Source organism: Mus caroli, chromosome 3 (genome assembly GCF_900094665.2).
Source record: "Mus caroli chromosome 3, CAROLI_EIJ_v1.1, whole genome shotgun sequence".
Taxonomy (NCBI): Eukaryota; Metazoa; Chordata; class Mammalia; order Rodentia; family Muridae; genus Mus; species Mus caroli.
Window position 1 is genome coordinate 68,334,489 of NC_034572.1, and position 27,942 is coordinate 68,362,430.

Here is a 27,942-nt window from a genome sequence, read left to right on the forward strand (position 1 = left end):
TTTTTGTCTTATTGACGGTGTCTTTTGCCTTGCAGAAGCTTTGTAGCTTCATGAGGTCCCATTTGTCAATTCTCGATTTTACAGCACAAGCCAAAGCTGTTCTATTCAGGAATTTTCTGTGTTGCCTTTAGTTAATAAATATCTTCATCTATGAATTGTGTTGGTAGGGAACACCTTATGCTAAGTGAAGTGTTTCAGTTCTCTGCATTCTCTGCTTACACATATTGGTGATGTTCTATTTCTAAATTGGAAATGTCCTTTGCCTGAAAATAAATTGCTACTTGACATGCTGGAAAACTGCAATTCAAAGAGATGGAAGAATAAATACCAAAGTTCAATTTATTATAACAAGATGTTAAAAAGAGAACATTTTTCTTTTGTCTCCATGTCAGCAGAAGAAAGCATATAAAAGCAAAGTTATTAATTAGAAGTTTTAAGAAAATATCTATCTCCCCTGGTTCCAAAGTGATGCACTAGATTCTTTGTGCTAGCCCACTGTACCAAGCTTTAAACCTGATCTTGTAATGCTGTTCTCATTACCACACTGGGGAAAGAACAGACACAACAATAGTATTACCAAAGGAGACTGATGGCATTCATGTGTACTTCCACACAGTGAAGCTTACTTTAGATTCCCTTATTTGAGTTTCAATTCATGTTGACCAGTCAAAAAACTGAAAAAAAAAAATGTACCTTGAAATAACTTTGATGAGTTGTTATCTCATTTGGATATAAATGGTTACCAAATATTCAAATCTGCGATCCCTTTGGGGCATGCCACCAAAGAACCCCCAACTGTATGTACTTATATATTAAAATCTCAAGCTTCTTGTGTCTACTAAAAACTATGATTATACCAGTTTCCATCTCCCTTACCTTTCCATTTCTTAACTTCAACAACTGAAAAACAGATTAGTGATTTGTAGGAAAGAAGGGAGGAGAAGAGAGTTTGTGCTGTGTATGATATTTTATTGGTCAACATGAAAGCCTAATGTCAGCACTCATTTGAAATATGCTGGATATTTTATAGAGTGATTTTTCTTATCATTTCAAGCACTATTTAATTCCACATTTGGAATAAGTAGTGAGTGAATTTTCATCCTTTCAGCAGAAAATTCAAATCTCTACCAAACTCTGCTTTGTAATTCAACAGACATTATGGACAAAGTGCCTTTTGTAGTAGTTTTGTAATGAATCAGTAAGAACCTTACAAGGAGTGTCACCAGTAAATCATTAGGAAACATATAATTCACAAACAATAACAAATTTGTTCCAGAAGATAGGAACAAAGGAACATAGGCAGCAATCCATTTCTCATACCAAAACCAGACACAGAAAAACTACAGATCAATCACTTTAATGAACATACATTCAAAGTCATTACCATAATATTATTAAGTTAATGCAGTAGTATATAAAGAGAAACGATATATTGTAGTCAAGTTGGATTTATTCAAATGTGAAAAGTTTGTTTACCATTTAGAAATTAGTTTATATCATCCATTCACCATTCAACATCAGGTTAGAAGTTGTAGCTAATACAAATGAAATAAAAAAGGAAGGGAAAATAGGCACAGATTGCAGAAAAAGATATAATAATAGTTTTGCTTAAAAACAATATTATCATCTATGGAAAAATAAAAAGTCAAAAATACTTTTGGAATTATTAATATTATATAAATGTAATATTAATATATAATACCTATCATATAACTTTATTTTGAATTAATTATTGATTTAANTAATATTAGTAAATATTATAGTAAGACTTCATAGTACAAATTTTTATCACAAATTTTTATATACTATCCACAAACAAATGAAATTTGAAGTACACCATTTATCTTGATATAAGNATTGAAATAATCAAGTATAATACAACAAACCACACAAGAAGATACTATATTAGGAAAACTATGAAACTCTAAGGAAAGAATTTTTTTTAAAAAAGACCTATACCAATAGAAAGACACTGTTATATAGCAGTTTCCTCTAATTGAAATATTCCCTCCACTGGGAATGGGCAGGGCCAAAGAGACTGCAGGGTAATAAAAGGCCATATCCTAGCAAGTAAAAATTTTCAAGATGCTGGAAACCACCTCCCCAACCTTATAGTAGTAGTAAACAGTGGTCATGTGACTAGTCAAACTGAACAGAGATAGTTTGCCCACCTGGCCAGCTGCCTGTTTGCAGTTTCCATGACTCATTGTCTGTGCTAGCACAGGCTTTGTAAAGATACAGCGACTTTGTTGAATCAACTCCTTTTCTATACCTCTCACCTACACTTCCATTATTAATCCCAATAAACACGCATCATTTTGCCAAGTTGGACTTCTGTTTTATCATTACTTTAGTCTGTGGTGGCTTCACTTTCTGAGAGCCAATGGATATGTATGTGTTGTGTCTCCTCAGGAACAGTCTGTCATCTAACTGTCTCAAGTAGAAAGATGTCACTGGTTTGTCCCAAGATGACCTATATCTTCAATGACAACCATAATTATAATTCTAGAAATTTGTTTTATGGACGTCAACAAACTGAAGTTTTTATGAAAAGTTGTGAGACCAAGAACAGCCAAGAAAATATGAAGGAACAAAGGAAGAATTCTATAAACAAACTCTTTCTTCAATGCTTACTCTACAATTGCAGTAACCAAAACAGCATTATGTTGATGAAAAACAAAGAAAGCTAAAGCAATGCAATCAACTGAAGATCAGAAATAGACTTGTATAAATAGAGTGGGATTATGATTTATAATTGTATTCTACATAATTCAACATATAATTATATCTTAGATAATTGGCAAATCATGAAGTAAAGACAATATTTGATGATAAATGAATTAATTGTTCATCCATATGACTTAGGCGTAAAGAGAAATGAACTCTCAAGTCTTCAGTAAGTGTTGAGAAATTTTAAATGTGTATCACTTAATGAAGGAAGCTAGCCTGAAAGTTGTTCACTATGCAACTCTCAATGGCCTGCCATTATGGAACTGGCATTGCTCAAACGAGAGAGAAATACCAGGGTAGTGCCTAAGCACAGGAATGGTGGATAAGTAAGAAGAGCAGAAAATATATAAGAATCAAGTCCAAAAGAAGTAGCAAAGATGAGACTTTCAGTGACCTTACACAGATAGAGAAAATATCTTTAATTCCAGAAAAATGGCATCCACAAATCTGGCTACATTGTGGTCAGGGCACAGTACTCAGAAATAAAACAACCACCGTTCAGCTCAATGCAGAGGATTTTGCAGCTAAGAATGGAGAATGCAAAGCCCACAGGAATTGTTTAATATAACAAATGAGCTTTAGTCTATGAAGTTTAATGAGCAGTGTTAATGTTTATCCATCAGTGATAACAACTGTTCAGTATGAACATAAGATAGTGTGAGGGATAGGCTGAAGGACACAGGAACTTTTGTTACTTTTCCTTGAAATTTTATAAACCAAATATTTATGATAAACAGTTCCAGTTTTACAGGAGAAAGAATAGAAAGAATCGTCTTTTTGTGTATTACAATTTGTAAGTGAATGTGAAATTGTGAAAGCAGAAGTTAAGAGTACAGAAAATAAACCTAAATAAACACTAAAACTTCCTTGCCTACAAGAGCAAGTAGACAATAGGAATGGGGTTTTGATGAGTAATATAGAGAAATGATAAATCTGATCAGCAGAGCAAGGGTAGAAACTTAAGGAGAGCGTTAGAGAATTCAAGTTAAGTTCTTGGAACATGTTTTGATCAAATTCCTTTATATTTTACCAAAGATGGTAGTAAAATCCAACAAATATTCTAAGATGATAGTAAGTGGTGAATAATGGGCAGATGGAATGATAAATAAAAGGATTAACAGTAGGCAGGTGAATAATAAATGACAGGTAAATCAATAAATAGGAATGTACATGACAGTAAAAATAGGAAATTGATTGACAGACAGACAGACAGACAGACAGACAGACAGAGACAAACTGTTACAATGAGAGGGACTACTTCTCATAATTTGAGGATAGAGTAGAAATAGAAGTGCAAAAAGAATTAGCAAGGAGGAAAAAGGCCATGAATTGGAGGTGGAGCAATGAAGAAAGGGAAAGGGGAAAATGATGTAGCTATATTTTAATAAAACATTTAAAACAATTTAAGAAAAGAAGATTAGACAACACAGACTAGAAATGAATACCTGTAATCCTGAAAATAATCAGGAGACTGGGCCAGAAGGATTTTCAATTCAAGAACAATTTGGTTTGCATGACAGGACCTTGTCAAGGCATCCTTGACAGACATAAAGAGACAGTGGGTGGGGAGAAAGAGATAAATGGAGACAGAGAGTATAAATATGAAGAGAGGTAAAGAATTAAGAATTCAAGCCGGGCGTGGTGGCGCACGCCTTTAATCCCAGCACTCGGGAGGCAGAGGCAGGTGGATTTCTGAGTTCGAGGCCAGCCTGGTCTACAAAGTGNAAAAAAAAAAAAAAAAAAAAAAAAAAAAAAAAGAATTAAGAATTCAGTGGAGGCAAAAACTACAATATATAAACAACTCAAAGAACATAGCAAAACCATATACAAACACTCAATTTCCAAGCCTTAAGAGAAAGTTTGAGGTTACCATTAGAAAGTGACACAACACCACAAGGGTTTAGGACAAGCTGCATCCAAGTATTATCTAGACTCCACATCCAGAAAATGACTAAAAGTACTTACAGGTGTGTCGAGTTGTCTTCATCCTCCTCAGTAAGTAGAGAATGTTCTGTTGAGTCTAAGCACAACTCCTCTTTAGAAAATAAAGGATTTACTTTCATTCTTTCCTCTTGATTCTTACTTTCTATTAAATGAGTATCCCGTTCAGGAAGAGAAAAGTAGTTTTCAATATTCCAATGGCTTGCCTAAAATGGAAATCTATTTTATTTTCATAAAATTTATTTTCATCGAACATTTATGTGACTTTAGCATAAACGAGATTCATGGATATTCTCAAACATAAATGAGCAAGACCAGTTATTATCTTACTGTTTTGTAAAGGAGATGCGATAGATGTATACAATTTCTGTAAAGGTAGGACATGAGCTATATCATAACAAAGAAACAGAGTTTCCAGTGAAATTATTATGACCCACAAGAGTTATGCTTTTAATACCTGAAGCAAAGTAAGACTAAAGATAATTTTTAAAAAGCTTCTGTCAAAAATTTTACAATGAAATTTTCGACTACTTTCTTTGCACCCAACTTTTTAAAACAAAGCCTCAGAAACAAATCTAGTTATTAAATTTCCCAGGAAAATGACTAGGGTAGTTTTCATGTGCTTTGCCTACAATGATTTATATAGCAACAGCTGCCATTTTTATCTTTCACACTATATTAAATATATACATATGGGAAATAGACATCCCAGTGAGTTTTTACTAGCACAAAAATAGGTATACCTTGTCTGAAAATATTTTCAATGTAAAAATTTCAGGATAGATGTCTTAATGTTTCTATTGCTGTGATAAAACACCATGACCCAATAGCAGCTGGAAAGGAAAGGGTTTATTTGGCTTACATTTTCTTATTGCTGTTCACCACTGAAGTAGGGACAGGAACTCAAACAGGGTAAGAACCTGGAGGCAGGAGATGATTCAGAGGCTATGGAGGGGTATGATTAAGTCTTCCAAAGAGTTTTATATTGAATTTTCGTCCTCAGTAGGGTGGCATAAGAAGTAGATTCTAGGCTATTGAGAAACTGTCTGAAAGGAATTAAGACAGTTTTCTGATACCCTGACTGAGATGTCACCAAGCATGAGTAGCCTTTCTTAGGTCTCTGCCTTCCTTTCTCAGCATAAATCTGGCTATTTTGCACCTATCTCCACCAGGCTGAGGACACCTGCCATGAAAAGGTACAGTTTGAGAGCCCTAATACACATCTGTGCCATGATATTTGTATTAAATAAACATCTTTTATAATCATGTACCTAGTTTTGCAAATCACAGACCTGAATACAAAGAATGGACAATAACACTGGATCTTTGTTTAAAACATTTTTTACCTTTGAATTTTATGTATTACTATTTTTAATTTTGTTTTATTTTTAATTTATTTTTTACACTCCATATTCCATTCTCCACCACCCCCATCCACCCTCCGTCTGCACCATATCCCACACCACCTCCCCACCCCACCATGTCTCCATGTGGATGCCCCCGCCCTCACCCCTACCCCACCTGGGTCAACTCGAATTTTATGTGTTCAGTGAGATATGTGGGTATTGTCTTCAACAAGAAGGCCTTGCCATCCGTTTATGGAGGGCAACCCATGGTCCTGACAATAGCCTGGGACATATAGGGGTTTCCATGGATTCCTTGAACCATCAAATCAATCAGATATGACCAATTCCTTGTGCTCGAAGTTTCACTTGGTGGCAAGAGATGCACAGTGGGAGTTTTATCTAAGAAGCTTCTATTACAACTGGGTTACATAGAGCCCTCACAGGTCCTTAGTTTTAGCTGTCCCTCTTTGTACTCCCACCCTTACCCACCTCTTCCTTCTCCTCCTCCACATTTGATCCTCTTATTTCAGTCTCCCATCATAATCCATCCATATATCTCTAGGCTATCTCCACTTCCTTTGCTCTCCCCTAGTCACTTACTCTATGTGGAACCTCTGTAAGCTGTATAGACTGTAGTCTGATTATCAAAGATTATCTAATACCTTATGTTCCCGTACAAGTGAATACATACCAGTTATCTTTTGGGTTTCTGAGTTATCTCACTCAGAACTACTTTTACTAGCTCCATCCATTTACCTGCAAATTTTATTTTTTTAACAAAGGAGTAATATTCCATTGTGTAATTGTACAACATTTTCTTTTTCCAGTATTTAATGTTTGACATCTAGGCTGTTTCCAATTTTTGGTTATTTTTAATAGAATAACAATGAAGATGATTGAACAAGTTTCTCTGTAGTAGCATGTAGAGTCCCTGCGTATATACCAAAGGTTGGTAAATGTGGATCTGGAGGTTGATTGATGTCCAGCTTCCTGAGGAAACACCATACTGATTTCTACAGACAGTGTATAAGTTTTCACTCACATAAGAAATGGATGATGTTCTATGCCCCAGTATAGGGAAATGTCAGTGCAAGGAAGTGGGAGTGGGTGGGTTGGGGAGCAGGGGGAGGGGAGAGGAGATAGGGGAGTTTTGGAGAGGAAACTAGGAAAGGGGATATAATTTGAAATGTAAATAAAGAAAATGTCTTATTTTTAAAAAAGAGAAAAAACAAAACAAAACAATTAAATCCCAAGGCACTATGTTAAATATGTGCTAATATTCGGTTCTTAAAATTAAACTGTGAAATGAGTATTACTATTACTTCCATGTTATTGATGAATAAATTAAACCTCAAAAAGTGAAAGACAAAAAAGGAAAGGATGAGTATCCCATTGCTCTCCATCCTTGCCAATATGACTTGTCATTTGTTTTATTGATACTGGCTATTCTGATATGTGTAAGATGAAATCTCAAAGTAGTTCAAAAATGTGTGTTTACTTAATGAGTAAGAATATTAGACATATCTTTTTATATGTTGAAAATAGAATATTTTCTCATCTTGGCCACAGTTTTCTCTCACTCCTCTGCTCTCAGCCACCTCACATCCCACTACACTTAAATCCCCCCCGCCCCCCAGCCATGTTCCTTACATTTCCTCTTCAGAAAAAAGCAGGCCACCAAGAGACAACACCCAAACAGGAGAAAAGAGAACACAAAAAGACAAGGGAAAAGCTGAAGAAGGCAACCTAATAGGAAGATAGGAGTGCCCAGAACAGGCAAAAGAGTCAGAGATACAACTACAGCCATTGTTAGGATATTGCGAGTTCACTGAAAACACCAAGCTAAGAGCCATAACACGTTTGGAGAGGACCTGATACAAACATGTGCAGGCCCCAAGCTAGCTGCTTCAGTCTCTGTGGGTCCATGTGAGTCTTGCTTTATTGATTTGGTGAGCCATGTTCTCATCATGTCCTCCATTCCTTCTTACTCTTACAGTCTTTCCTCCTCCTTTTCTGAAGGTTTCCCAACCTCCTAGAGGAGGGATCCAATGGAGAACTCCAATTTAAACTTTCTCTCCACATAATGTCTACCTATGGGTCTTTATGCCAGCTCCCATCTGCTGGTAGAGGGAGCCAATTTGATGACAACTCTACAAGGCACTAATCTATAAACATAGCAGAAAATCACTAAGAATTATTTCACTGATTTTGTTTTGCCAGCTGTGTTCAGTTCTAGCCTATATCTCTAGGCTATCAAGTCTCTGGTTTCTGGCCATCCAGGCAGTATAGGGTATGGGCTCCCTCTCATAAGAAGCAAATTAAAACAAACATTGGTTGGATACTCCCACAAGTTCTGACCTATCACTGTACCAACACATCTTTCAGGCAGGACAGATTATAGGTGCAGGCACCAGCTTGAACTCTTTACATTCAATGAGCTGTGTGGATGTTGTCCTAGGAAATGGGACCCCACTTTTAAATTTCAGAGAATGACCTTCTGTCCTCTTATCAGCCTGTGCTGTTTAGGGATCGCCACCTAACCACCTTGGGTACCAACTCAACAGAATGCAACCCAATCCTCCCACTGGAAGCTTTGCCTGGTTACAAGAGGTGGCTAGTTCATACTCCATATCCTAGGAATAGTTACTAGTAAGTATTCCACTAGGAATACTTACTAGTGTCACCCTTATAGATACTAGAATGTGTCCACAGCACAGGATTTCCACATACATCTATTGCCTTCCCCAGTTCTACCTGTCTCTTTCCACCCTCTCTCCCTCTGTCCCTCCTCACCACCTGATCCTTCCTGGTCTACCCCACTTGCCCAGAGTCCATCCAAAAATCTAGTTCCATTTCCCTTTTCCAGGAAGGTTCAGGTATCCCACCTCCACCCCTCCTCTTTACCTAACCTCTCTGGGTCTGTAGATTACAACTTCATTATCATTTACTTAATGGTTAATATTCATTTATAAGTGAATATATACAATATTTATGTTTTTGATTCTGGGTTACCTCATTTAGGGTGATTTTTTTTTCTTGTTGCATCCATTTGCCTGAAAATTGCATGAAAATGTATGATTTTTTTAAACGACCTTATAAATGTGTAATTTTGTTTTTCCATTCTTTTGTTGAGGGAAATTTAGGATGCTTCTAGTTTCAGGCTATTATGAATAAATCTGCAACGAGCATAATCAAGTGTCCTTGTGGTAGGACAGATCATCCTTTAGGTACATGCCCAAGAGTAGCTTAACTGGATCTTGAGTTTGCACTGCTACCAGCAATAGAGGAGTGTTCTCTTTGCTATACAACCCCACCAACATGAGATGTCACTTAGATCTTAGATCTTAGCCATTCTGACAGGGTAGGATGGAATCTCAAACTAACTTTCATTTGCATTATTTCTTTTAATTATATTTGAGTTTAAGAATCTTGAGCATGTCTTTTAAGTGTTTCTCGGTCACTTGAGACTCTTACATTAAAAATTCTCATTAGATCTGTACTCCATTTTTAATTGGATTATTTGGGTTCGTTGATACCTAGTTTTCTGACTTCTTCATATATTTTCGATATTTGTCCTCTATTGGAAGTAGGCTTGTTAAAAATCATTCCCATTATATAGCCTGCCTCTTTGTCATATTGATGGTACCTTTTGCCTTACAAAATTTTTTTGTTTTCATGAGGTTCCACTTAATCGTTGATAAGTGTTCTGTTCACAAAATCCACTCCTGTGCCAATGCACTCAAGGCTATTTCCCACTTTCTCTTCTATCAGGTTCAATGTATCTGGTTTTATGTTGATTTATGGTATTTATTACACTTGGAATTTTATGCAGGGTAATAAATATGGGTCTGTTTGCATTCTTCTATATGCATGCATCCAGTATGAACAACATCATTTGTTCAAGATACTTTTTTCCCAGTGTATTTATGGCTTCTTTATGAAAAACCAAGTGCCCATCAGTGTATGGGTTTGATTCCATTAGTCAATATATCTATTTTTGTGCAAATAACATAAAGTTTTATTACTATACATGTGAATTACAGCTTGAAATCATGGATATTTAGCATTGTTTTAGCTATTCTGGATTGGTTGTTGTTGTTGTAGTTATTGTTGTTGTTTCCCAGAAGAAATTAAGGATTGTTCTTTACAGGTCTATAAAGAATTTTTTTTGAAACCTTGAGGGCGATTGCATAGACTCTATTAGATTGCTTTAGTAGGATGGACATTTTTACTCTTAATCCTATTGATCCATGAGATCTTTTCCTCTTCCAATATCTTCTTCAATTTCTTTCTTCAAAGACTTGAAGTTTTTTTATACAAGGCTTTGCATAACACTTGCATAGTTAGGGTTACCCCAAGATATTTTTACATTGTTTGAGGGTTTGAGGCTTTTTTGAAAAGTGTTGTTTCCATGATTTCTTTCTCAATAAATTAGTCATTTGTAAATAGGAGGGATACTGATTTTTTTTTAGTTAATCTTGTATCCTGCCACTACATTGAAAGGGTTTATCAGGTCTAGGACATACAATGTGAATTTTTAGAGTCATTTATGTATTTTGTCATCCTATATGCAAATAATAATAATACTTTGACTTGCTTCTTTCCATTTTGTATACCATTGATCTACTTCAGTTGTCTTACTGCTTCAACTAAAAGTTGAAGCACTATATTGAATAGATATTTAGCCACTAGATAACCTGCCTGGTCTTGTTCCAAATTTTAGTAGAATTGTATTGAGTTTCTCATCTTTAATTTGATGTTGGCTGTAAGCTTGCAGTAAATTGCTTTTATTATGTTAAGGCAATGATAAATCCTTTATCTCCTCAGGATTTTTATTGTGATGTGGTATTGAATTTTTTAAGACCTTTTCTGTATCTAATGAAATGATTATATTTTTTCTTCAGTTTGTTTATATGATGAATTGCATTTTCTGACTTTCATATATTAAAGCATCTCTGCATTTCTGAGATGAAGCCTACTTGATCATGGTGCATGATCTTTTTGATGTGTTCTGGGATTCAGTTTAAAAGTATTTTATTGAGTATTTTTGCCTCTATGTTCCTAAAGAAACATAGTCTGCAATTCTCCTTCCTTGTTGAGTCTTTATGTGGTTTAGGTATCAGGATAATTGTGGCTTCATAAAATGAATGGGGCAATGTTCCTTCTGTTTATATTTTGTAGAATTGTCATTTACTCTTCTTTGAAATACTAAAATCATCTGGCTCTGGGCTTCTTTTCATTGTGAGAAGTTAATGACTTTCTATTTCATTAGGGGTTTTAGGTAAACTTACATTGTTTATCTCATCTTAACTAAAATTTGTTAAGTGGAACCTACTAAGAATTTTTTTCATTTCTTAGAGATTTTGAAACTTTCAGAAGTACAGGGTTTTAACATATGTCATTATTCTGTGGATTTCCTTGGTATATGTTGTTATGTCCTCCTTTTCATTTCTAATTTTGTTAATTTTGATGTTTCTATCCATCTTTTAGTTTGTTGTATAAGAATTTCTCTATTTTGTTGATTTTTCTAAAAAACACCTACTCTTTGATTCATTGATTCTCTGTAATGTTCTTTGATTTTATTTTATTGATTTCAGCCTTCAGATTGATTATTTCTTGCTGTCAACTCCTTGTGGGTGTGCTTACTTCCTCTTGTTCTAGGGCAGTGGGACTCAACTTGTGGGTTCTGACCAACAGAAAACATGAATTTCAAACAGTTTTAGGAACACCAAGCAATAAATGTATTTATATACTTTATTGTATAGTAAATAACTTTATTTATATACTACATTTGTATATTTCATTGAAGCGGTAGAATATTAATCTGCTCTGAACTACCCTGCTGATGCGCACATGTTCCTTACTACCCACCCAAATGTTTTGGATTCAAGAATGAAAAACACACAGGCAGCCTGATTTTTAATATGTCTTAAGCAGCTCAATAGGTGGCCCACCCCCTAACTTTTTATGCCTAGCACACTCCCCTCTGATCTTATTGAGTTGATATTTATCAAATTTAAATTTCATCTTTGCTGCCCTAGATCCTGGTGGGCAGCCGTCCCAGGACTGCTTTCTCACTGTACATATATGTTGGCTGTCTCTCCCTCCTGCACCTTTCTTGTGAGGTTCATCTCTTATGTCCTTATCATAGCAGAATCTCCTCTTCCTCCTTCCTCGTTCCCTTCCCAGAATTCTTTTTTTATTTAAATTGGGTATTTATTTCATTTACATTTCCAATGCTATCCCAAAAGTCCTCCACACGCTCCCCCACCCACTCCCCCACCCACCCACTTCCACTTCCACTTCTTGGCCCTGGTGTTCCCCTGTACTGAGGCATATAAAGTTTGCACGACCAATGGGCCTCTCTTTCCACTGATGGCTGACTAGGCCATCTTCTGATTCATATGCAGCTAAAAGTCCTGCATTACTCTCTCTGCCCAGCCATTGGCTGCTGCTGCGGGTAACTTTATTGATCAGTCAAAAACAACTGTGGACAGGCTTCCTTTAGTTCCTAGTGCAGAAGACAGCAAACAAGTTTTGGGGTGGCATGACTAGCAAGAGAAAACAAGCTGCTGTACTTCATTACTGCAATTTTTCTACTGAGCAAAAATACTGTTCCTAAGACCACTGGAAATATGTATTGTTCAATGTTCATGACCCACAGGCTGAGAACAGGTAGTATAGAGCTGGTGTGCCGTCAAGTTGTTAGTGTGAAGATTTACTAATCCACCTTTTTTATGTAGGCATTATTGCTACATAAAACTTTCATTTTAGCACCACATTCATTGTGTTAAGTTTGGTGTGCTCCGTTTTCATTTTCACTGAATCCTAAAAAGTCTTTAAAGTTTTTAAAATTTCTGTCTTGGATCCATTTTTCATTCAGTAGAGAGTTGCTCGAAAGTATTGCTCAGTATCATAGTATGGGATGTTAGCGCTCATCTCTTGGAGTCTGCAATACATCAGTATAGGCCCTTCTGGCTTCTACAGTCTTTGCTAAGAAGTCAGGTGTAATTGTAATATGCCTGCCTTTATAAGTTACTTGGTCTTTTTTTCCTTTGATGCTTTTAATATTCTTTCTTGGTTCCCTATGATTTTAGTGTTTTAATTACATTGTGGCGAGGGGACATTCTTTCCTGGTACAATTTATTTGGTGATCAGTATGCTTCTTGTATCTTGATAAACATGTGTCTCTTTAGATTAAGAAATTTTTCTCCCATGATTTTGATGAAAATATTTTCTGGACCTTTGAGTTTGAATTCATCTCCTTCTATTTCTGTTATTTTTAGGTTTGGTCTTTTTTTATAGTGTCCCAGGCTTCCTGAATGTTTTATGTCAGCAATTCTTTAGATGTAACTTTTTTTTGGACTTCTATTATATCTTCTGTGTCTGACATTCTTTCTTCCATCTGTGATAGTCTGATGGTAAAGCTTGTCTCTATAATTCCTGTGTGAAATTCTAAATTTTTCATTTCCAGAATTCTGTTTGTGATTTATTATTGTTGTTATTATTACTATTAGTAATAATAATTATTATTAATAGTATTGCTTCTATTTCCATTCTCAGGTCTTAAAGCATTTTATTCATTCCTTCAAATGAGTCTCTTTTTTGCCTTCGTTAAAGGATTTATTCATTTCCACCAATAGTTTTGTTTTCTTTGATTTCTTTAAGGGATTTATTTGTTTCCTCTGTAAGCATGACTACCATCTTCATATAGTTGGTTTTAAGATCTTTTTCTTGTGCTTCTGCTACATTAAATTATTCGGGGCCTGCTATGATATACCACCCTCCCTGGCTGTTATTGTGTTCTTATGCATCAAGGGGCATCTAGATTTGGAATCATTAGAGGTCTAGTTGCTGATGCCTGGGTTTGTCTTTGATAGATGGGTGTTTTATTCTTTGATTTTTTTGTTTCCTTGCTGGATTTTTGGAGCATGTGATAGCTATATTTTGACTCTTTTACTGGCCTGCTCAGTTGGTGTGTTCGCAGGTAATGTCTGCTGGCATTCACAGTAATGTCTGCAGGGAGATGGGCTATAGTGAAAAGCAGAGGGAGGGGGATTAGGAAGGGACAGTCTGCGAGATCCACAGGAGATGCAGGCAGAAAGAAGAGAAACTAAACGTAGTATTAGGGACAGCCCTGAGGGATTGGGTCTAGAGGAACACACAGAGAGGGGAAAGGTTGGCAGGGTGCCTACTTGCTTTGCTGGCTGGAGTTGGCTATGGTTGATTAGGGGATACCTTTCGGAATTAGGGGCCGTGGTACAGTGACTAATGGTGAGAGGAAGGTGAACGGTGATGGCCTGTGTGATCTATGGGAGATATTTGCAGGGTGGGGGAAAGCTGCTGCTGCTGACCTATTGCAGTACTAGGGATGAGAAGCTGGATTTTTCTATTAAAAATCCTATAATAAATATGTTCCACCATCACGAGTCACCATCTTTCCATGTCTTCTGTGCCTTTCCCTTCATGGAGACTGTTGCAGCTAGTAGTAATCAGGAAGAGTAATGACAGAGTTACAGCTACAGAAATGCCCGACAGTTCATTCATATGCTTTAAAGAGCAGGAGACTTTCGTGGAAATAAGGTCAAATTTATACTAAATGTCAAGTAAATTCTACAATAGCAAAGAAAGAATACGCATACCTGACCAAAGATCAAGGCAGGAGCATTGGAAAGTCCAGTCACACAGATACTGCAGTCTGCAGAGGAGGAGATGACAAGCAGATGACCACAGGACTCACATATCTCCAAGGAACTTATCCGGTCCTCATGAGGTTGAAATGATCTGAGCAAAGGGGGAGGCTGGGTGATTTTGCTCTCAGTGGAATTAGTACAATACTCCTGAGTGGGAAGAAATGTGCTGACATTTAGAAATTCAAATATTAAATGAATTGAAATAATACTACTGTTTTAAGAGCCTGATGTGGAAATGGGGGGAGAGGTGCATTTAGAGATGATAACCTATGATCCACATTAAAGTATAACATCTATAGATAGTTGATATATCATCATATAGATGATGGAAAGGAGCTTAGCCACAAAGAGACACCTAATATTACATTATTTTATGATTTTTTTAAATGGAGCAAGTCATCGCTTATTTTTAAAACAACTGACTCAGACTGGTTATAAGTAGCTGAAAGGCCAGCACACTAGATGATATTTAGAATTTGTTTCATTTAAGATGTATCTGAATGTTTATATCCAAACTCTCCCTCTCCCTCTCCCTCTCCCCACTCTCCCCTCTCCCCTCTCTCTCTCCCCCTCTCTCCTCTCCTCCTCCCCTCTCCCCTCTCCCAGCTCCCCTCTCCTTCTCCCTCTGTGCATTTGTGTGTGCGTGTACATGTATATGTGTGTGTTTCAGTTACTTTGAAAAAGTCTCTGCCTCAAACTGATTTCTTTAAAATACTCAGGATGAAGCACTTTTTCCATTATCTACAAAACAGATGAGATGTGACTCACATCACTAGATACTTTTTATAAGATACTTTGGTAAATAAATACATACATACATACATAAAAACCTAGTGATGGTACTGTGAGAATATTTTCCATTTACCTCTATGTTCCAGATTTTCAACCATCCATCAGAATCTCCAGTGGCAAGGTATTGATTCGGTTTATCAGTAGACATAATAATGGATCCAACACCAGCATGAGCCAAAAATTCAGCCAGAAGTACTTTCTTAAATGTATCCCAAAACCTGACATAACCAGATGCTCCACATGACACCAGGTTAGCCCCTCCTATTACATAAGGGAAATCTATTAGGAAAGTACTCCCAGAAATCCCAGAGTGGCTTCTTGCAGGGGCATCCCCAGTGGGGAGCATATGAGAGTAGTGAGATCAGCAGCACTGAAATCTTTCCTGACCCCCATTCTGATTCAAAATCTGTTTCAAAATCATCTTAAATGTTGCCTAAGGGATTTAAAACAATGAGAGGTATAACTTTATTTATGGTGAAAATTTTATATAAATATCATGCAGGTTTTCCATTTGCAAATTCAATGTGGAAAAGTGATTATATAAACTATAGCTCAGATATGCTCATTACTTTCTCCAATCATATAACGTTCATGTCTGGATGTCTTAGGTTATTCACACAAAAAATTAACTATCAAAATATAATTTATATGGAAATTCAATGAATCTTCTCTATGTTATATTTTGTAAAGCAAGAAGTAATCTGCATCCAAATATTGCTATTTTGTCCATAAACCAACAGTTATTCCACAATTACTTCTGGGTATCACCAATGCTAGTGTCTCCATAAAAAATTCAAATGGGACTCTGACCTATTATATGAAGTATAAATCAAGTGGCAATAATCCTCTGAACATCCCCAAACAACATTGACATGAAGACATGAGCCAACCAGCCTTTGCAGTGGGATAGGCAGTCAGTTCAAACCTCCCCTACTGAGTCATATATCCAACATCCTCAGTGAAGTCCCTCTTCAGTGCAGTCAGATATTATTCCTTTGATACATATGGACCTACACATTGACTCATGTATTTGCAGCTTGTATCTAACTCTGCCTTCTGCCCTTCCCAAACACCTCTTAATTATGACATAAACACTGATAAAATTTGTTTGCCATATGAAATGGTTGTTTATACAATAACAATTGTTCTCACTCTCATCTCAACATAGACAACAGAGAATTTATTTGGCAGATTTATTTGCCACCCTCACCAGTCTGATCTTTCTGTCCAATTGATCCTGACCTTTCATAAACCAGGGCAGGCTTGAGAGCTATTCAAAGTCAAATACTGCAAGACCTAGTTAATAAAATAGATTGATCTTCCTTTATTGTTTTCTTTATAAAATACAGAAAGGCAAAATGGAAACACATAACTTACCTGTGGCTGCTTTGGTTTTCCTTGCTTCAAGGAAGCAAAGCCTCATAACAGCATTATTACCTTCTGTGTCAATCTTTACATTTCGGGCAGCCTGGGTGGCCTGGTCTGCCACACCGTGAGTTTCACAGCTTTTTCTGGAATTGAGCTTTTGGGCTTCTACATCTGTGATAAAGAAAAATCCAGGGCTCTTGGTGAAGAGAACTGTCATCTGTTCAAATCAGCATGCTTGAACTTCCCACCGTCAGGCAAGATAACCACCACTCCCATCAAGTCTCACAACATATAGTCAGCTCCCATCAGGCCTCCGACTAGTCTCTTCTACAATCTCTACTGGAAAGATTGTTTGATTTCATTTGTGCTTTGCATATGCCAGGCACACTTCCTGTTTTGAGTTAATTAGAATTTCAACTCATAATCATAGTCAATATCACAAACATCCCAATATGTTCAAGATAAATGTTTCTCTAATGGCATAAAATTCTAATTAATGTTAATCTTTCAAGTATTTAATGAACATGAAATCAAATGAATATATACTTAAATAATGGTCTTTAATGATTCTATTTATTAGTGTGTTAATCTGGAAAAGACATTCATCATGGTAGTTTAATTATAACTTATATTATCTTCAGGCTACATTATGAAAACTGAAAATGTTTAGGTCAAAATCTATCTATAGTTTGCAGATAGTTTTGCAAAATCCCTACAAAGACACCTATAAACTTTCAAAATGAAAAATATGGTAATGCCTGGTGTGGGGTGATAAGTCTGCTAGTTAACTGCTTGCTACACAGTCAGAGAACCCAACTCCCATCTGCAAAAGGGCACTGCAGAATGTACTTGTATCCCAAAGCTGGTGATGAGGTGAAGATGGTTCACTAGCCATCAGCCTAGTCTACTTAACAAATGCCAACCCAGTGAGAGACACTGTCTCAAAACAAAACAAAACAAAACAAAACAAAAACAAAACAAAACAAAAAAACAAAACAAAACAAAACATCAGACCAAGGTGGAAGGTGTATGAGGAATAGCAGCTCATGTTCCCCTCTATCCTCCCTATGTATATGCATACATTTGTATTTGAATACATGGAGGGAGAGAGGGAGAGGGAGAGGGAGAAAGAAGGAGAAGGAGGAGGGAAGGTGAAATAGGAGGATCGATAAGGAGGAGAATTGTAATAACGTCCTTAATGGCTTTTCGAAGCTTGCAATTGTGATTTGAATGAGAATGCCATCTACTTTCTCAGATGTCTAAATATTTGATTCACAGTTGGTAATGCTATTTGGGTATAGTGTGGTCTTTCGGGATTAACTATGTCACTGGAGACAGACAGGCTTTAAGGGTTAAAACCCACATGCATTCCTGGTTCACTTTCTATTTCATGTTAGCAATTTAAGATGTGAGTGCTCAGATTTATGTTCCCGTCATAGTGCTTATATATTTCTGACCTCAAGAAGCATAAATGTGAATAATCTCCTTCTATACTTTGTCTTTGCCCTGGTGTTTTATTGCACTAGTAAAAAAAAAAAAAATAAGTCTTGTTACTTATGTCTTATTTCTCTATGTATGTAATAATAGCCACAGTTAGGATGCTCTAGATATAAATGGTACTCCCTTGAAGTCAAGGGGAGAGAAAGAGGCAGAATTATACCATATCCTTGAAATATTGAGATGAATCTTAATGACTATTTCCTTGTACATAAGATGACTCAAAGCCTTGTGTCTGCAGTCAGATAATCCCTCAAAATCTTACATTTTTAAATTGGTTTTCATACTCCCAATAAATCACTCTTCAGCTACACACACACACACACACACACACAGAGAGAGAGAGAGAGAGAGAGAGAGAGAGAGAGAGAGAGAGAGAGCACCAAATGGCAAACACTTTAATAAAGTTAAATTTATTCACTGTGAAATTACCTAATTGAGTCAATAGGAAATAACTCGACCATAGGAAGTGTCATAGTCATTATCTAAAGGAGTTAATCTAAAGGAAAATCCTTAGTTTCTAAACAAGCTAAAATAAAATATGAAAGACAATTGTGGGGACACTTACGTATAAATTATTCATGTCCTCTGCTAAAGCCAATAAAATATAATAAACTTCTGTCTAATGATCCTCTCAGGTTTCTAAAGTAAAGAATAATTTATGATATCCAGGTGGCATAATATTTAATACAAGCCCCAGACTGAGGGTGAACAGCCAACCAAGTGAACATAGTTCCCATTTTCCTACTAAAGGATACTTAACATCTCTTAAAAGCAATTCTGAAAGTTTTATTGGCTAAATCTAAACCAGATGAAAATGAGACTCCTGCTCCCTGGTGTTTGTAATACCAAAATACTGACATAGCATAAAGACAAAAAATGGAGGGCCATGGATAGTTTTCAAAGCCAAGACAGTCTTGATGATCCTCTTAATCACCGTGATAAGCCTATACTATCACTAAGCCATAACATTTACAGCCTCCCAACTATAGGTTAGGTGTACACGGAAGCATGTGCATGCATAAACATGCAGGACTACTGCACTCCAACAAAACACAAAATTTCAGTTTCAAACTTGTACTCACCTACCATGGATGTTAGCTGTCTCTGGTAGCCAGGGTGAAGAGCATGGTGAGCATTTTCTGTGTTGTTATTCCACAGAACAATTTCTCCATCATAGCTCCCTGTAAGGGCCAAGATAAGGAGCAGAGATCACCAGATAATTATATAAAATGTGGGCAAATAGAAACAATAGGAAACCATTCCCAATGTGTATTACATACAATCTCGTAAATAGTAGGTTTTCTCTATTTTTTGGAAGCATAAATTATAGATACCTGAACTTTATTAACTATAAAATTTCAATAATTATAAAGTAACCCACATATTTGGTGAATAGCTCTATTATTTTACTATAATAAATCATTTGGAATAAAGGCACTGGAGTTAAGTCCCAGTCCAGCTTCTGCCAATTATTAGCTATGCAGCCTTACATATGATATTTAACTCAGTTTGATACCAATATTTCTTCATCTATAGAACTGGGTTAAAAGTTGTACTTAGCTTATGGGGTTATTGTAAGAATGAAAAGTATTTTGAGTGGTGCTAAGCACTAGGCAGGGATTGAGAAAGTATAAATTACCCTAAGACTTCTGTTTCTACACTATTTATGCATGTGAGAGGGATTTCTTTGCATTTCTTTCATCTAAATTCTTTGTGAAATGTTTTCTCCAGGCCAACAGTTCTGCCTATGTAAAGTCATTTGTTCCTGTTTTGTTTTGATTCGTTTTTTAAAAAGAAAACAGAGAAAAGCTCAAACAGAAAAAATATGGTCATGCCTATGCTGTGTGAGGAGTCAGACAGCAATGTCCAGATGGCACACAGTTTCCGTGGAACAGAGGACCAATGACAAATGAGAAGCACAGAGGACAGCTGAGTTAGCGTGCTGCAAGTAATGGTGACTTCCTACAGCTTAGGAAGAAGATAGAAAAGTGTATTAAGCTTTGTGCTGTTCTGAACAAAGCAGTCTACTTAGGTCAGAAACTGTTACGTAAGGCGATGCATATCAACACCCCATGGTGGATCTACTACTGTCCCACATATTTGGTGGCTAGCTCTATTATTTTACTATAATAAAACATTTGGAATAAAGGCACTGAAGTTAAGTTCCAGTCCAGCTTGATTCTCAAATTCATTATGAACAAAGTGCTTGGCTGAACATTTTCCCTGTATAACTGAAGGCATGAGAATAAACTAAGAGTTACATTATGCCAAAGTGTTAATTTGTTCCAGGACACATGTATGAAGAAGTTAACATATCATTTAAGATAGATATGGAAAGAGTTAAGATGTTCCAATTAAGAAGCATTTACATGTCACCAAAGTATGATTCTTACCTCAAAGTTCTAATACTTCTCTTGGAAAAATAAAATGCAATCAGAAGTTAGTGTTTGCTAATGAGTTTATTATATCTTAAGCAACAATATGTTAAAATATTACACTATCTGCACTTTAAACCAAACTTACCAAAAAATTCTTAGCCAGAGAGAACTATGAGTTAAAGTTTAAATTAAGTCACAACATCATCACAACATAATAGAGTAGGTATGTAGCAGACCTAGGATGCGAAAGTATTGATACAGCACAGAAGCTGATAATCCTAACTACCATAGAAGTAAGAAATTAAAAGAGTTGTAATACTGCTTCCTTTGGAAATCTATTCATTTATTTTTTCAGTTGAGGAAAGTCTTTTCTCAAAATTTACTGCAATTCAACTGAACCATCTCTAAGCCACTGTCCAGTGAAGGCTCAATTTACCTGTAACAAGAGTTTGTGGGGGTGAAAATGCAGCACACAAGATGTCATCTTGGTGATGGACACCCCCTTTCCACTCTTCAGACTGGATGAAAAACTGATTAAAGTTCTGAGGTCGAAATACAGTAACTGCTCTGTGAAATTGATATAGAAGTTAGCTGCAAATCTAAACTTGGTACTGATATTGAGTAACCATTATCCACGTCAAGGGCACCATTTGAAAAGTCTAAAAGACTACCGCCCAGAATTTTATTTCCACTTGTCATCCACAATAAAATCAGCTTCTCACTGAAGTCTCTTTAAAATGCTCACATTGAATATGTAATAATTTACAAATGCTTAATCTAGGAATGTCAATTATCCTTTTGTAAATAATAAAACCAAGAATACATTCATTTATCAGCTTATCTATTTCCAAGACCCCAAAACAAAATTTCCGGACATGAAACTATAAGAGTTCTTATGGCAGTAATAATGGAAACCAGGGCAGGTCTTTGAACAAACATTGTCTGGTACTGTAATGAGATCAGTCTGATTTCTTTCATCAAAGCCTCTTTGTAGGGTGTGTAACTTGGAGTCAATCCCTATAGTATTTTCCTGAATTGTGGTAGCCATGGAATCTATTGTCCCCCAGTCCACTGTATCTTTTAAGAGCTATCATTTGTGAAAAGTGTTTGAAAAATCCCATCCCCAGGAAGTATGGCACTTGGAAAATAGAGAAATAACAGCTTTAGAAAAGTTAACCACATTGTCCTGCTGAAAAACTTGAGTGTGTACCCCTGTGGAGACATAGTGGACAATCTGAAACCTAGAGGGGAATGAAGGAATATAGCTAGTAGTTTAAGGGAGTCAGCACTGCATTATTTCTGCTCTGGTGGCCAACCTATATAAAAATCTCCCCTTTTTTCCACGGCTAATCCTAGTTCAAATGACCATCAGTTACCCTAGCTTGAGTCTTTACTGCTATTCCTCACCTTTCTAAAACTGTGCTTCTTCACCCAGTTGAGTGTCCTACAAATATTAATGTTTATTTGTGAGCAAGAAGTTTGCTTCTTTTCCTTGAAACTCCTGCTTCCAGTATGGAAAATACATCACATTGGTAAAATTTCATGTATTGTCTGCATTTTCTGAGCAGCTGGCTGTAGAAGCAGGATCTACCCTCTCAATTTCCAGACCCAAGCCTGTTTATCTAAAAGCAACCTTAGTCTCAGGATAGGCTACTCCCCTGCCAACTCTGTGAAAAGAAGGGAACAGGGAAATGACAGCAAACTAACCCAAGAGTGAAAACAGGTAGACAGTAAGTCATTTCCAACAGATATTTCTATTTTTATACCCTGACATAAAATCCCTACACTTGGACTGGGTTTAGTCATGAGAAGCTTATCCATGGAGAAAAATGTTAAATTGGAAACTCAAGATGATTGCCTCAAACTCTCCAGTCCATTTCTGTTTGATGTTTTGAGCACTGGATTTGACAATGTTTTACCACCTTCCTGTCTATCAATGGTCCGTCTATTACTTGCTGCTTATCCCAAACAAAAAGAATAAGTATTATGGATTACTCTCAGATAGTACAGAACTCAGTTCTTGCTTTTCTTCTTGATCTCTTTAGTATACATTCCTGTGCTTTGTTTTTTTGCTCCTTTCTTTCTCCCACCCCTTTGAGCAAAGAATACTTTATTGCCATTGTTCTTGTATCTCTGTTCAAACAGAGATTCCAGGTGTCACCATGGATTCCAATATTACTTCTATACAAATGGTCTTTTACTGATCTTCATCCACACTTACCACGATTGGATGGGTTTCATTTGCCAGCTGGTAGTTCTATACATACAATCCTTCTGTTGCTAAAATATCTTAACACATTAAAAATCAAAATTTGCCAGCTTCTTTCCATATTATATTCTGGATTTCATAATATGGTTCATAGGCCAGCAACATTGCATCCCATGTGCCATCTTTTCTCTCATCAAAAATACTTACATATTTACATTATCTACCCATGACACATTCATTCTTTTGACTTCCACCTTAAACAACCACTCATGGTTTCCTAGTACAGAGTTCTCCACCCCAATGGTCAACAATATTAAGAGGCTCCTTTCTCACTGTTGCTAAATCTACTCTGCCAAGATGAATTCTTCATCCTGTACTAGACTTACCTGTATTTCTGGAGCTTTTAATATACTCTTGTTCTTAAGCAAATATTCTTTCTCCACAGAATTCCTTAAACATTCAGAACCAGGAGCCCAAAATAAATAAAACACTAAATGAAGTGTGTTAAGTGCCAAAGAAGCACTAACTACCATCAGAGTCTAGAGCACAAATCACAGAGGGGTGTTATTTATTTTGGACAATAACAAATATCTAAGTCATGGGAAAGGAAACACAATAGAGAGGAGACAGGACAATGAAAGACTAAGCTGGTGCCTTGCTTAAAAATATTTTGGGGATTTTCATTTCCTAAATGACAAAATTCAAATGTGTGCCTGTTTTCAAGATCCAATGATATATAGATTTAATCTCCTGGAAAAGAATTATTTCTCCCAATTCTTCTACCATTGCCTTCTAGCTACATATGAATTCTCGAGGAAATCTCGACACACCATAAAGCACATATTCTTTGTATAATTCTTTGTATAACATTAGAAAATGTTATTTTATTAAAATAGAGATTATATAATACCATAATATATTGTGTTTGCCAGAATTGTACAAATGGATTACAAGGTTTCAAATTTACTGCCTTACAGAAATGTTTATAAATGTCAGGCCTATCCAAAGCTAAGTTACTGAAAAGCACATTGCTTTGCCCAAACTGCATTCTTTCTGGTCTCTAAGCATTTCAGACATTTCTAGATGTGTGTTCTATTCTTTTATGGGAGCCCTATATTTATGTATGCTCTGCACTATTTTCTGAGGCCATACATAATCCATGAAGCTTCTACAAGAACTAGCATAAAGAACTATATTTCTCATAGAAATAGTTATTTCTATAAGAAATAGCTTCTTTCTGACTTCTAGAGTTATTCACTTTCACTAATTTTATTAACACAGTGGGACTCATGTCTCTAGCTGCATCTGTAGTAGAGGATGGCCTAGTAGGTCATCAATGTGAAGAGGGGCCCTTGGTTCTATGCCTCAGTATAGGGAAAGGCCAGGGCTAGAAAGCAAGAGTGGGTGGGTTAGGAAGCAGGGGGAGTGGGAGGGAATAGGGGATTTTTGGAGGGGAAACTAGGAAAGGTGATAACATTTGAAATGTAAATAAAGAAAATATCTAATAAAAACACTATATATCTCATCTATTAGATTCGATGTGTTTGGGTTTATGTTGAGGTTCTTAATCCACTTAGACTTGAGCTTTGTGCAGGTTATGAATATGGACCAACTTGCATTTTTTACATACAGAATGCCAGTTATACCAGCACCATTTATGGAAGATGATTTCCTTTTTTTGACCCTACGGTTTTGACTTCTTTGTCAAAGATCAATTATCTGTAGGTGATTGGGTTCATTTCTGGGTCTTCAATTCTATTCCATTTATCAGTTTGTCTCTGTACCAATACCATGCAGTTTTTTATCACTGTTGTTCTGTAGTATAGCTTCGAGTCAGGACAGTGATTCCCCCAGAAGTTCTTTAATTGTTGAGAATTATTTTGTCTATCTTACATTTTTGGTTTTTACATATGAAGTTGAGAATTGCTCTTTCCATGTCTGTGAAGAATTACACTGAATTTTTTATAGGAATTTCATTGAATTAGTAGATTGCTTTTGGTAAGATGGCCATTTTCACTATGTTAATCCTATCAATCCATGATGGAAAATCTTTACATCTTCTGATATCATATTCAATTTCTTTCATCAGAGACTTAAATTTTTGTCCTACAGATCCTTCACTTGCTTTGCTAGAGTTACATCAAGATATTTTATATTATTTGGGGCTATTGTGTAAGGTGTTGTTTCCCTAATTTTTTCTCATTTATATAAAGTAAGGCTACTGATTTGTTTGAGTTAATTTTATATCCAGCCACTTTGCTGAACTTGCTTATCAGCTGTAGGAATTCTCTGATAGAATTTTAGGGGTTACTCATATATACAACCATATCATCCTTGAATAGTGATACCTTGACTTCTTCCTTTCCAATTTGTATCCTCTTCATCTCCATCTGTTGTCTTATTGCTCTAGGTAGAACTTGGAATACTATATAAATAGATAGGGAGAGAGTGGACAGCTTTGTCTTGTTCCTAATTTTAATGGGATTGCTTCCAATTTCTCTCCATTTAATATTATGTTGGTTGTTGGCTTGCTGTATATTGCTTTTATTATGTTTAGGTATGTGCCATGAATTTGTGATCTCTCCAAGGCTTTTAACCTTAAGGGGTGTTGGATTTTGTCAAAGGCTATTTCAGCATCCAATTAGTTGATCATGTGATCTTTTTCTTTGAGTTTGTTTATATAGCCACTTTTGTTGATGGAATTTTTTTTTTAATACTAAACCATCCCTGTGTCCCTGGGATGGTGCCTACTTGATCCTAATGAATGATATTTTTGATCTGGTCTTGGATTTTGTTTGCAAGAATTTTATTGAGCATTTTTGTGTCAATGTTGATAAGCAAAATTGGTCTGAAGCTCTCTTTTGTGTTCAGTCTTTGTGTGGCTTAGGTATCAGAGTTACTGTGGCCTCACAAAGTGAATTAGTGAAAAAGATCCTTGAACACTTGGCACAGGGGAAAATTTCCTGAACCGTACACTAATACCTCAGGCTCTAGGATCAACAATTGTTAAATGGGATCTGTTGAAACTACAAATTTTCTGTAAAGCAAAGGATACTGTCAATAGGACAAAATAGCAACCTACAGATTGGGAAAAGATATTGACTATCCTTATACCCAATAGAGGGCTGATATCCAAAATATATAACAAACTCAGGATGTTAGACTCCAAAGACCAAATATTCCAGTGAAAAAATTGGGTAGAGCTAAAAAGAATTCTCAACAGAGGATCTCGAATGTCCAAGAAACACTGAAAGAAATGTGCAATGTCCTTAGTCATCAGGAAAATGCAAATGAAAACAACCCTAAAATTCCACATTAAAAGAATCAGAATAGCTAAGTAAAAAACAAATAAACAAACAAACAAACAAAAAACCAAAATCAAAACCTCAAATGACAGCACATGCTGGAGAAGATGTGGAGAATGTGGAACACTGCTCTATTGCTGTTGGGATTATACACTGGTACAACTACTCTGGAAATCAATCTGTCTGTTCCTCAGAAAATTATAAATAGTTCTACCTGAAGTCCCAGCTATACCACTTCTGGAAATATACCCAAAAGATGCCCCATCATACCACAGGGATACATGTTCCACTATGTTTATAGCACCCTTATTCATAAGAGCCAGATGTCCCTCAACTGAAGAATTGACACAGAAAATGTGGTTCATTTATACAATGGAATACTATTCAGCTATTAAAAATGAGGACATCATGAATTTTGCATGCAAATGGATAGAACAAGAAAACTCAGACCCTAAAGGATATACATGTTATGTACTCACTGACACATGTATATTAGCCAAAAATACAGAATACTCAGGATACACACCACAGACTAGATCATAGAAATGTAAATAAGGAAGGCCGAAATGGAAATGCTTCAGTCACCTAGAAGGGGAACAAAATAATCATGAGATGCAGAGGGAGGGAGAGACCTGAGTGAGAGGGGGTGGGGAAAAGGGGGAGCAGGGTCAAAAGGGAGAGACGCCTAGAGGGCCAGGAAAATGAATGGAAATATGCACCTGCCAGGGTTGTGGGATGGTAGACAGGGGAAACTCCTAGAAAGTACCAGAGACCTGGGATATGAGAGGCACTCAAGACTCAATGGTGATGGAACCTGAAGAGCCCACCTCAAGTAGGTATCCAGGCCCCCCAGTGGATGGGTAGGAACACCAACCCACCCTCAAAATTTTTGATCCAAAATTGTTCCTGTCTTTGAAAAAAAATGCAGGGACAAAACTGGAACAGAGACTGAAGGAATGGCTGGCCAGACACAGGTTCAACTTTGGATCCATCCAATGGATGGGTACCAAACTCTGATACTATTACTGATGCTATGTTGTGCTTACAAACAGGAGCCTCGCTTGGCTTTCTTCTGAGAGGCTCTACCACCAGTTAACTGAGACAGATGCAGATACTTACAGACAACCATTGGACTCAGATCAGGGACCCCTATGGAAGATTTAGGGGAAGGATTGAAGAAACTGAAGAGGGTGACAACACCATAGGAAGACTAACAGTGTCAAGTAACCTAAACCCTGGGGAGCTCCCAAAGACTAAGCCAACAACTAAAGAGCATAAAACAGGTTGCTCTGAGGCCCTTGGCAAACAAAGGACTGACTGCCTCTTCTGATCCCAGTGGGAGAGAATGAGCCTAATCCTGTAGATTCCTGATGCCCCAGAGAAGGGAAATATTTGGAGGGAGACTCTCAGAGGCAAGGGGGGAGGGGAGGATAGGGTAAAGATCTCTGGGAGGGGGAACCAGGAGAGGGCAACATTTGGGATGTAAATAAATTAAATAAATAAACTAACAATTAATTTTTTTTAATTTTTAATATTTTTATTACATATTTTCCTCAATTACATTTCCAATGCTATCCCAAAAGTCCCCCATAACCCCCCCCACTTCCCTACCCACCCATTCCCATTCTTTTGGCCCTGGCATTCCCCTGTATTGGGGCATATAAAGTTTGCAAGTCCAAT

At 36.5% G+C, this 27,942-nt stretch overlaps 1 protein-coding gene across 1 annotated transcript in view; it reads right to left on the reverse strand.

Moving 5' to 3' along the window:
- Wdr49 (WD repeat domain 49) overlaps nucleotides 1–27,942 on the reverse strand; it is a 158,727-nt gene that overhangs the window by 38,059 nt on the left and 92,726 nt on the right. The window contains exons 11-16 of the mRNA XM_029475360.1: nucleotides 21,185–21,315; nucleotides 19,453–19,551; nucleotides 16,880–17,041; nucleotides 15,576–15,763; nucleotides 14,660–14,857; nucleotides 4,696–4,877 (exon numbers count right to left, since the gene is read on the reverse strand). Of these exons, the coding sequence (XP_029331220.1) occupies nucleotides 4,696–4,877; nucleotides 14,660–14,857; nucleotides 15,576–15,763; nucleotides 16,880–17,041; nucleotides 19,453–19,551; nucleotides 21,185–21,315 (960 nt within the window). The remainder of the gene's footprint in view (nucleotides 1–4,695; nucleotides 4,878–14,659; nucleotides 14,858–15,575; nucleotides 15,764–16,879; nucleotides 17,042–19,452; nucleotides 19,552–21,184; nucleotides 21,316–27,942) is intronic.